Source organism: Bolinopsis microptera, chromosome 9 (genome assembly GCF_026151205.1).
Source record: "Bolinopsis microptera isolate Bmic1 chromosome 9, MBARI_Bmic_1.0, whole genome shotgun sequence".
Lineage (NCBI taxonomy): Eukaryota > Metazoa > Ctenophora > Tentaculata > Lobata > Bolinopsidae > Bolinopsis > Bolinopsis microptera.
Genome location: NC_087080.1, coordinates 12,377,666 through 12,389,315, shown reverse-complemented (window position 1 = coordinate 12,389,315; position 11,650 = coordinate 12,377,666). Strand labels below are relative to the sequence as shown.

The 11,650-nt window shown below is 38.5% G+C and overlaps 1 protein-coding gene across 2 annotated transcripts; it reads left to right on the top strand.

The window, feature by feature from the left end:
- Window positions 1–1,768: 1,768 nt before the first annotated feature.
- Window positions 1,769–10,515, top strand: LOC134821300 (calcium-transporting ATPase type 2C member 1-like). Of its 2 annotated transcripts, none has more exons than XM_063832022.1 (18): window positions 1,769–2,025; window positions 2,157–2,246; window positions 2,412–2,509; window positions 2,654–2,762; window positions 2,974–3,192; window positions 3,328–3,473; window positions 3,597–3,781; window positions 3,978–4,294; window positions 4,425–4,581; window positions 4,779–4,870; window positions 5,001–5,124; window positions 5,355–5,458; window positions 6,845–6,926; window positions 7,176–7,326; window positions 7,537–7,653; window positions 8,999–9,146; window positions 9,605–9,700; window positions 9,843–10,515. In XM_063832022.1, exons 1-18 carry the CDS (start codon window positions 1,816–1,818, stop codon window positions 10,119–10,121), a joined length of 2,724 nt encoding a protein of 907 aa, XP_063688092.1. In that variant the 5' UTR covers window positions 1,769–1,815; the 3' UTR covers window positions 10,122–10,515. The 2 variants fall into 2 exon arrangements, with proteins under 2 accessions (XP_063688092.1, XP_063688093.1); XM_063832023.1 differs by having other exon boundaries at window positions 9,951–10,254.
- Window positions 10,516–11,650: the final 1,135 nt, after the last annotated feature.

Here is an 11,650-nt window from a genome sequence, read left to right as displayed (position 1 = left end):
TTTATCATGCAAAATATCAAGTTCATGTTTCACGTTCTCATCAGAAAGAGTAGTATTATAAGGAAAAGGTTTACAGTTCTCTAACTGTCTCTTTACTTGTTCTAATATAAGTGCTTTCCATTCAGCAAACATTTCTATAGGTTTTTTATATCGCTCCGACATTTTACTACAATAATCAATAATTGCTTTTTTAGCAGCTTTAAAAGATAGATCAGTCGAAGGGGGTGCTTGATCCCGATAATTAAGTCCTTTAGATAAAACAGTTCGTAACTTATCATCTTTAATTAAACTGAGATCTCCTGTAATAACATGATTAAAGTGATTATCCCTAAAGGAACTAGACGAACAATCACATGACATCGTGTTAGGGTCAGAATAATCATCATAAGCCTCTTTATAATTTAATACTCTCGATCTAATAGTTCTAGGATAATGATATGTAATAGTAGGTGCTGATAAATTATTAGAGTTAAAAGGAGAAGCTACAGAGACAGCCGAATCTTTAAATATCTTCCTAAAATTAATAGACTCCACATGCTTGTTAACGTAGTTAACAACAAGGAAAAAGGAAGATTTAGTCTTCTTCACTCCTAATCCCATTCTACACAGATAGAACCAAGCAAGGTCTTTAACAAGTAATAGACGATACAGATGTTCTGTTCTGGCTGATGCAGTCTGAGAAATAGCTTGAATATAGACCCTCTTTAAATGAACTTTCTTTAAACTAGCTAACTGTGTTCTGATAGAATGAAAGTCTATAACAGAGGATCTGATGAGAGTGTCAAAGAAAGTGTCCTCACAAAATGAAGTAGCATCACCAGCATGAGGGACCTGTATCCCACCCCTTAAATGCCTATTAATCTTTACCACGTCGAATTTACTATAAATAGTTTCCTTCGAACCCATTACTAGACTGCTTGAGTCCATAACCCCAACTTTCTTAGCTCGTAGGTTAAGCCCATATGGAAACAACGTGTTAAGCTTAAGCATCCAAGTATCCTCTATATCTTCACGTTGTTTCAAGGTGGTAATATCAGGAAGAAGATGTACCGGCATAATAGAAATGTTCTCAGGACTATGAACCTCAGTGAAGTGTTCTCTCAAAACCCTATGTAATATGTTCAACGTTTTGAAGTGTCCTTTTTTTACTTATGGACACTTGAGGGGCGCTCATATATTAGAATATTAGAATAGGAGCTACAAGATAGCATATTGAGTTTTACTTGTGGACACTTGAGGGGAGTTCAAAGTAAATTTACACTGATCACTGATGCAGCCGGTTGCGACTGAGCGTTTTCATACTTTTGCGCCGTTTTAACTTTTGCATCGTTTCCGCAGATCTTAGATTTAAAGATTTCTTATGCGGTTCGATTATACCCTAGCTAGATGGTACGAGACGCGTCACGTAACTGATCAAGTAACGCGTCACGCCACGTCTAGCTAGGACCAAATACTCCATCACGTCACGTGATCGAGTATTTGTTAGTACCGTCTAGCTAGAACGAAGACCGCATCACGTACTATAACTAGTACTACTCAGGACGTCACGTCTAACTAGGAACAAATACACCATCACGTGATGGGTCACGTAGTCGTACCGTCTAGCTAGGGCCTTAGTCTCAAATCTTGTCATTGTCATCATCTCTGATACCTCATTAAAGAACGTCATAAAACCTCTTACCACATGAATTAATGTTCGATATGATCTTAGATCAAAACAGTTCGAAATAAATGAAATTTGAGCTGATCTAACATAACCAACACCAAAAGCTAAAGGTAACGCTGATCTGAGACACGTGGTGACGGATAAGGAATATGGGGTATAATGAAATCCCAGACAAATCTGATGATGAGCCCGCCCAGCTCGTAATCTACGGCAAAGACGAACATTTCAAGGAAGCCACCAAGTCGTGCAATTCTTTTGAGTCACTTTTGTTGGATGAGGTGACGGATATCAGAAAGGAGTATGGCTGGAATGAGTTTGTGTCGAAGCAGCCTCATGTGGCCCTTAAACTGATAGAGGCGGTAGGTGTTACCCTAGTTTCACATAGACTGACATGACTTACAGATTTACCGACATATTATCACTTTGACTGACACCTTTTTAAGTTTTGTGACTGTGTATTATTATACCGAGTTTATAATCCTTGTCTCAGTTCAAAGATCCCCTGATCATGATGTTGCTCGCTTCTGCTGTCATCTCACTCGCTACTCAGCAGTATGACGATGCTATCAGTATCACCGTGGTATGTCCACCTTCATGTAGAAATTTTCAAAGATTATGTGTTATTTAAGCTAAGATACACTACATGAGTCATGGTACATTAAAAGGATTGAAGGGGGTGAATATTATATCCATGCGCCATTATGTATTGTTTCCTCAAAAGGAACGTTGTAAAGAATAATTTCAGGCAGTGATAATTGTAACACTAGTGGGGTTTATCCAAGAATATCGGTCAGAGAAATCTCTTGAAGCCCTTAACAACCTTGTCCCGCCCATCGCCCACTGGTTGGTTGGTTATTGGAATTTATCTGAAAAAATGTCTACAAATCGAGAAAAATCGTTTTCTTTTATTATGGCTATCTCTTGTCGCGAATAAAGATTATCTTTTTTCATGCATTGAATTTGATAAATGTAAGATTTTGATCGCAGTGTCAGAAACGGAATGAAACAAGATCTGTTAGCCAGAGAGCTGGTACCTGGTGACATTGTAGAGATAGGACTTGGTGACCGAGTACCCGCTGACGTCAGACTTCTTCAGGTAATATATTACCTGCAGTTTGCAAAAGAGTTTAGGAGAGTCAAATGATTCATTTTGTTGGATCATCACTTAGTTTTGATAGATGGTTTTGGATCTTAAAATTGAATATTTTCCACTAAAACAGCACATTAAGGTCAGCTACATTACAATTATCTTCATAATATAACTGTAGTCTGTAAAGTAACGTTACCGAGCCACCCTCTATTTTCAGTGTACCGGGTTAGAACTGGACGAGTCCTCCTTCACTGGAGAAACCACCCCCTGTCGGAAACAGAGCGACCCAGTGGTCGCTAACAAAGGGGAACTGGCTGAGCTCACCAACATTGCCTTTATGGGCACTCTCGTGTGCAATGGGCACGGCAGAGGAATGGTTATTAGCACTGGATACAACACTCAGTTTGGAGAGATTTTCACTCTTATGGAGTCAGAGGTCTGAGATTGATTTCAAGACAATACAAATTTCTTGCGTTATTTTTATACGAATAGCTCCATTTGAGAGATTTGATACTATTTTTAATAATGACTTTGACAAGTTGCCGACTGTTTGTTGATTTTTAACCGTCAGGAAACGCCAAAGACTCCTCTACAAAAGAACATGGACAAACTAGGAAAGCATTTGTCCCTCATGTCCTTCGCTATAATTGGAATGATATTGCTAGTTGGCTTCCTCAAGGGACAACCCTTTCAACAGATGCTAAATATAGGCGTCAGGTATTTAAGTTTATTTTTAATCGACCCCAGTCATCAGCAGAAACATTTTCCTTGAAACTAGACAAATTTAATTTTAATCGCTGTCATCACACTAAATTATCTAACCCTCCACTTAACCCACAGTTTGGCGGTAGCAGCTATCCCTGAAGGACTCCCCATAGTGGTTACAGTGACCCTGGCTCTAGGGGTCATCAGAATGAGTAAGAAGAAAGCAATCGTCAGAAAGTTACCCTCGGTGGAGACTTTGGGGTGTGTCAATGTGCTGTGTGTAGATAAAACCGGTACCCTCACTAAGAACGAAATGACCGGTAAGATTATTTACATCAATAAGATTGTTTATCGCAATTCATTTATAATTGAATAATAAATTTATAACTAAACTGGCTGTAAGATATTCCAGATATCTCTATTTTCCTAGAATTGAATACTGAATGTCGATAACGAACAATTTTGGCCATCATTCATTATCCATGCCTCTTATATCATTGTTGCTCCATCCTTCAGTGACGGAAGTGACCACCAGCAGTGATAACAACTATAATTTATCGGGTACGGGCTACTTTGAGTCAGGTCAGCTTTTCCTAAACGATAAGGTTCTTACGAGATGTCCTGAAGATCTGGCTGTGATAGCCAAAATCGGTTATCTGTGTAACAACTCCCAAATAACTGACCGGGAAATGTTCGGTAACCCCACTGATGGAGCTCTCTTGGCTCTATCGCAGAAACTAAACATCGCGATAGAGGACACTGCCAGATTAGAGGAGCTTCCCTTCACTCACGAGAGGAAGTGGATGGGCGTGAAGTGTGTTTCCAAATCTACGGTAAGGGGATTTTAAATTCTGAACCCGTTTATTTTCCAGAATTTTGAATTATATCCAACTTAGCAAATGCAGTCGTTGATGGTTTCATGATTGTTAAAGAAAGGAGGAGTATGAATGTCAACTATTTTAGAGTGACAGCGGTATTTACTACGTAAAGGGAGCGACGGAAAACGTCCTCAAAGTGTGCTCCCATATACTGATAGATGGAGCTCTCCAGTTATTAAACTCAGAATCCAAAGATGCGATTATAAATATAGTGCAAGAAAAAGAGGACAGGGGCATGAGAAGTAAGTTCTTTTTAACTCTAAATTTTTCTAGTCAGCGGACTCGCGCTGTGCATTTTTATTTTCAAATAGTTATAGAACATAAAGTTACTACTAAGTAACTTTTTTATCGCCTATGATTTTATTTTTTAAGACGTAATTTGCTGAGCATGTAAGTTGCACAAAATTTTGTGATTTTTTTTCAATGAAGTTCCCTGCAGCGTTGTCTTTATGCTACGGAGGCACGATGAATAGTCTCGTCTACGTTGGCAACGTTGGTATTGTGGATCCTCTCCGAAACGAAGTTCCAGACGTGAGTTTTCTGATTCAAGTGTCGACTATTTTAAGATAACGTCATCAAAAGGTCTGCGCAAAACACCGAATAATTTATCTGAGACCCTAGCTTTCCCCAATAGGCTCTGATATTAGTTCGCTTTTTTCAGACAATCCATGAACTACATGCCAATAGCATAAACATAAAGATGATCACCGGAGACTCCAAGAACATTGCCATTTCTATCGGCCAAAAACTTGATATCTACAAAGGGAGTGATACAGCCCTTAGCGGTAAGCAAAGAACAAAACCATTAAATGAGGTCTAATGATAATATTTGACAGTTTTCTAGACCTAAAGACTTTTCGATTCCCTTCTATTTGATGGATTTTTCTAGATTAACTTTCGTGGTGTAAGTATTTGTAATTTTACAATTACATATTTTAATTAAATTAATGTAAATACAACAACTATTTTATATAATAAATGTTGTACATTTATTTAATTAATGTTATAATACCAGGAGATATGATAGACGGAATGAGCTCGGAACAGCTTGCCGACGTCATCAAATCAGTTTCTATCGTATACCGCTCAACTCCCAGGCATAAGATGAAGGTTATCAAAGTAAGTGTCCCCCCCTCCCCCCCCCCCCCCACCCCCCACCCCCCGTAGTACCCGTAGCTTAGTAAGTCGGTACTCTAACGTTTCTTGCACTTTCTGGCGTGCTTAAAGTAAGAAAGTTTTCACTTTACCATGACAATGGATACAAATTGTCACGAAATAGACGTTTCGTTTTCAATAAATTCAAAATATTTAATAAGGTATTTGTAAGTACCCTATAAAAGTTAAAGAAATAATTTAAAAGTTACGAAAACAACACCACTGAAAATAAAGTATAATGAAAAAGCCGCTAGGCAGTGTCCTCTGATACGATTTTAAAATTCTACACTAGCAAACACTATCATGACGGTACCTCACACTTCAAAAAAGAGTCAACGTCCAAGTTAATGTCCTTATCTGAGTATTTCATTAGTGAGTCCGAACTCTCGTCGCTCAATTTAACTTCTCTCTTTTCCATCTCCTTTAAGAGTGTAGATTATGATGCCGACGCAAGTTATCCCCATCCCTGCCATATAACAGGCATCGTAGGACAGCTTCAAGAGGTGAACCCCTGCCACGGCTGCAGAGAGGTCCTCAGCCAGGATATTGATAGTCGCGGCTGAGTCCGCTACCAAACTTCAGAAGCATTTTGGGCATGATGGAGTAAAAAACAAACTGGGAGACTCCCAAAGCTACCATATACAATGTTATGGTTGGATTATTGCGTACAACTTTTATTAAAATTCCACCCTCCAGAGCCGCTACCTTCACAAGGCTGAGCCCTATCGCATACCAACATACCGTTCCCATGTACTCGTAAATGCCCACTTACTCAATGATCCACTCCTGACATATTGTACTGACTCAGGAGAGTAAAGCTCCCAATGCACACATGATATCTCCTTGTATATTGGCAGAGTCCTTGGGATCGTAGTCACTGTACACTATCAGCATCACACCCAGAACAGAGAGAAGTATGGCTCCGTATTGGTACCAGCTATACGCAATAAAACGGTAGCTATATTGAAGCCGAAGTTAACGGGTGATACTCGTAAAATATTTGTTTCAAATATCAACAGGACCGTCGACGAGTCCAACTCGGCGCGCGTCCTGGTAGGTTATAAACCTACAAAGCCGAAGGGCTATTCCATAGAAACATTTTAGCTACCCGATATCAAAATTCAAAGAATCTCAAAATTTGGTGATTTCAACCCTTGAGTATGAAATCCAGTGTCTCATTTTTTTTTCGTTTGAGAAAAAGGTTTAAAACAGCCAAAAATGGTAACAATTGGACGGAATTATAACCAGCAAGCCTCCCAGTGATCGTACTATGAGGTCTGGTCCGGTTCCTTGTCGATTTAATAAATTTTTTATGCAAAATATAAATTAACTCCCGTTTTAAATTTGCAGGCACTGCAATCGAACGGTCTGATCGTAGCGATGACTGGGGATGGTGTAAACGACGCGGTTGCTCTCAAATGTGCTGACATTGGTATGTCTTGTATTTTGTATTACTACAATCAGACCAGACTAACTAAATTGTTCTGCTCACAATTCACAGTCTACAATTGTTCTATGTCGTCTTACTCGGAAGAGCTTGGAAACGCCCAAAACTGACTGAGAAGATTCGTAAAATCAGTTTTGCCCTTAATCAGTATTGTAACTTTATCACAAAAATGCAGTCAGGTTATGTCAAGTACTCGAAATGTCCGTCTGTAAGACTAACATCTTTCTTTTACAGGTATTGCCATGGGCAAGGGCACAGATGTATGCAAGGAAGCTGCAGAAATGGTCCTCGGTAATGATGACATGTCTGCAATCGTGGAAGCTGTCAGAGAGGGCAAGAACATTTTCCTCAACATCAAGAACTTTGTTCGCTTCCAGCTTAGCACGTGAGTATAAAGCTGCTCATGTTGAACAGCATAATATCCCATGTTGTTACTCGGAGTAACTTATCTCTATTTACACGTGCTGGTTACTAATAGAGACTAAAAAAGATAAAAGAAGTGTACAACTTGATATGGCTAGTTTGAAGTATATGATTTGTTAATATTTTCCCCTAAGGTTGATTAGAGTGATTATTGACCTTCGGTAATTTGCAGGTCCGTATCGGCGCTAATGATAATCGCAATTACAACATTCCGGAACATTCCCTCACCCCTTAATCCCATGCAGATCCTCTGGATTAATATTATCATGGATGGTCCCCCAGCTCAGAGGTTTATACATCATGTTGTCTCACTGATCGATTCTGTCTGTCTGTTTGTTATTTTTTAACTGTCTCACCTCTCATGACTGTCTTTGTCTATTTGTTGTGTTCTCTGTGTGTCAACTTAGATCCTTCTTCGTAAACTACGGTATTCCAATCCTCTTGCAACATTATCTTAGAGAAGAATTGTCTTTTTTTATCTTAACTGTTACAAGCTCGATTTGACCACGCCTAGGCCCTAGAGTTGAGATCTCAATTGAGTAAAAGAGTTAAGGCCACAGGGGGGGTCGAGGCTTCAAAAAAATGCAAAAAAACATTATGCTTTGAATCAATATATATTTTTGTGGTGGATACTTTGCCACCACTCATTTGTCTGTAGCTATTTTACTTTTTTTAATAAATGAGGTTAACCAATTCTCATTTAACCTCATTTTTTTGATAAATCGATAATGGAGGGCAGAAATATTGATGCCATTACAACTGAAAACTACGATAAGCTTTGTTTTTATTGTTTTTGTGTTATTTCAGCAGTTAAACTTTGAAAAATATACAAATAAAGGCAAAATACTCAAAAATCACATAACATAAAAAACAGTTTTTTGCCTCTCCTGAAAACCTCGAATTTTTGACTTCAAAATCTATCTTCTCCTAGAGTTTTTATCCATTTCACCTCAAATTTGGAACTTATGTTCCTGACATAAATTTAAAAGTTTGTTATGTAACGATTGTTGTAATTTTGCTCCTAACTCTTTTTATGAGGTTAACCATTTTAAATTTTGTTACCCGCACTCATGGTTAACCTCATATCTCAGCTTTGGAGCAAGATATCATAAATCGTTACATAACAAAAACTCAAAATACCTTGATGAACACTGTTGCCAAGTTACAAGGTTCTAAGTCATAAACTGAAAAAGAAGATAGATTTTGAACACGATTTCATTTAAAGTTTTCATTTACAATAGAATTACAGGTAAACCTCAAAATTCAACGCGCGATATCTTCAAATAGGAAACTTTGTTTTCGGTAAGGACAAAAGCATTTGAAAATTTAGATCGAGCTCTACAACATATCTCAAAATCTCAAAATCGGCCTCGGACCCCCCCCCCCCCCCCCCCCTGTGGCCTTAAGGGCTTGCTTACTATGAACTTATTTTAACTCACAATTCACAGTGTACACTACAAAGTAATATAATAAGTAATCACTAAGGAGGAGGGAGGGGTTTCTAAATGATAACGCTAGTTTAATTTAACACAATAGCCATGTGTAAAACTAATTACGGAATGGGGGTCAAAAATTGGCCAAAAAGTGATAACATTATAATATGTAAACACCCCCTTAATCTAACTGTCGCGCAGTTTGGGCGTGGAGCCGATAGACAGTGGTGTGGTAAACTCGCCACCTCGACTACCCAAGAAACAGGTGGTAGATCTGTACATGCTGACTCGGGTTTGTGTCTCTGCCGCTGTTATCATCTCGGGGACTCTGTGGGTCTATAAGAATGAAGTGAGTATTACACGAGCGTGAAACTGTTGTGTGGGGTTACTGAGCATTTCATGTAATCACTATCAGTACCGCCTTAAATGAGGCTTTCTTTTAAATGGATTATAATCTTCAGTAAGTGATGTCTTCCTTTCAATATACATTCAGTTGGGATTAAGTCTCTATTTTTTTTAATCGTAGCCTTAGATTTTAAACTGAGCTGTTTCCGAGAAATCTGAAGCACTTTTTCACTTTTATATTTGCTCAAAACTTATAGCTGAAAACGCCTGCCATGATTTCAAAGAAATCCTTCAATAGTGCATGATCACTCTTGCATCTATTTTTGATGAGTTCAAATCATGGAATTCCTTGATTTCGTTTGCTGAATCGTGTCATAAGTCAAATTGTATTCCTTATCTTGAAGAGAAGTTATTTACGTGCCAGTTGGATAATGGATAACCTGTTACTAAGTTTTGTTTTAGATGGTTGACGGTCAGGTGACAGCACGTGACACGACGATGACATTTACCTGTTTCATCTTCTTCGACATGTTCAATGCTCTGTCTTGTCGGTCTTTGGTTAGTAAGGAGTACTCCTTCTATTTATCTACATTATTTTCTTAGTTCTTTAATCTCAGTCAAATAACAAATTGCTGCAATAAGAACTGCGTATTACACACGTCTAACATTATTTTTGATCCTTAAACTATTTTGCTTTCAGACCAAATCAATACTACAAATAAATCTGTTCGGCAACACGACTTTTTTCTTCGCAATCTCCGCATCTATTCTCTCGCTATTTGGACTCATTTATTTTCCCTTTTTACAGACCATATTTCAAACCGAGGCTCTTGCCTTGGATGACATTGTCATGCTTGTTTGTTTGAGTAGCAGTGTCCTTATCGTCGACGAGGTCTTCAAACTATTATTAAGAGTTTTTGGAGGTGATAAAAAATTGACAGCTAACACATCAGAAGACACTGAACACTTAATACCGTAATCTTTCACAGATTATTTAACGGTTATTTTATGTGATATTGGTTGAAGGATTTAATGCATTATTGATAGTTTATACTTATAGTTCTTTTAAATGCATTTGTGAACATTTAACCCGTTTCGTTTTATGATCAATGGAAATTAGAAATAGCTTAACTTTTTTACTGAAGCACAAGAATCCAAAGGTTGTGAAGTTAATGACAGTGTTTTTCAATCATATTCAGTTTCATGACTTTGACCCAAGTTGTATATGGTTAAATGCAAATACTAGCGATTACAATCACTAATAAATTAATCGTATACTCGAAAATCTCGCGCTGTATTGCAGCAAAATGATCTGCAGAGGCAGAGCAGACTGCACGAGTAATTATGGAACATGTATGTTCTTAGTTCTAATTATCAAATGTATCCTTTATATTACTACATAAAGGCACCAGTTGGTAATGATACGGCATGTTTTTGCAAAGTAAGCGGTACTACGATCAGCATTTGTCTCCAAAGAGTCGAGTTGCAGCAAATTTTTCCACATTATGTGGTGAATGTGAATATGCAGCTAATATGATATGAATTTGTAGGTTTATAACCTACGTACCAGGACGCGCGCCGAGTCGGACTCGTTGACGGTTTGGAACAAATATTTTACGAGTATCACCCGCCGTTAAAACTAAATATGAATGTGAATATGCAGCTAATATGAATGTGAATATGCGGCTAATATGAATGTGAATATGCGGCTAATATATATAATTGTAATAAATTACATGGTACAGGTTGCTGCAATGTGCAATGGGATCGGAACGGTCAATGATCCACTACATTCTAAATTATATAAGCAAAAGAGCTGTATACAAAGTGCAAAGTGTAACCCAACTCAATATCGGTCATTGACGGATTTTACTCGTCTAATTAATTTCTTCGAAGTAGCGTTCGCCGCTTTCTTCTCGAAATATTGCCCGATGGCAATTGATTCACGATGTCAATCCTTCGCAGCTCGGTGAGGCACAGTGTGAGTGGTGCATCTCGCCGATCTACCGAAGTTGGTGGTTGCGAGAAGAGTTATTTGATGCGCGGCGCGACCCAGTAGTGCATCGCGCTACAAGATGGCAAGTGCTACGAACAACGAAGTAGCGCGCGCCGGGCCAGACCATTAACAATGGTCAATATCGGTCACTGATCGATGATACGAAATAAATGTCACCGCTTCAATTCCCAGAGCTAGGTCCCAAGTTGAGACATTCGGCAGGGAACCAAAATATCACACCTACTTTAAAGTTAACCTAACCATGTGTTTTCGCGCTATACTACTACTTATCTGGATTGATAAAGCAAACTTTAAAGTACTAGTTTCAATAAGTTCTCAATCGGAGACTGAAATATCTATATAGGGGTCGTTCACATAAAGGGGTCGTTCACATATTAAGTAATCAGCCGATAATATAATATAAGGGGGAGGGTTTCTAAATGATTATGCTATGTGCTAGTTTGTCATACGTTGTATGATCCGCCGCGCACGAAGTGCGCGGCTCCCCCTGT

Coding starts and splice junctions, on each gene's coding strand:
- LOC134821300 (XM_063832022.1), top strand. CDS start 1,816: ATGGGGTATAATGAAATCCCAGACAAATCTGATGATGAGCCCGCCCAG. Junction 4,871..5,000: donor TCCGAAACGAAGTTCCAGAC/GTGAGTTTTCTG, acceptor CGCTTTTTTCAG/ACAATCCATGAACTACATGC. Junction 5,459..6,844: donor ATAAGATGAAGGTTATCAAA/GTAAGTGTCCCC, acceptor TTAAATTTGCAG/GCACTGCAATCGAACGGTCT.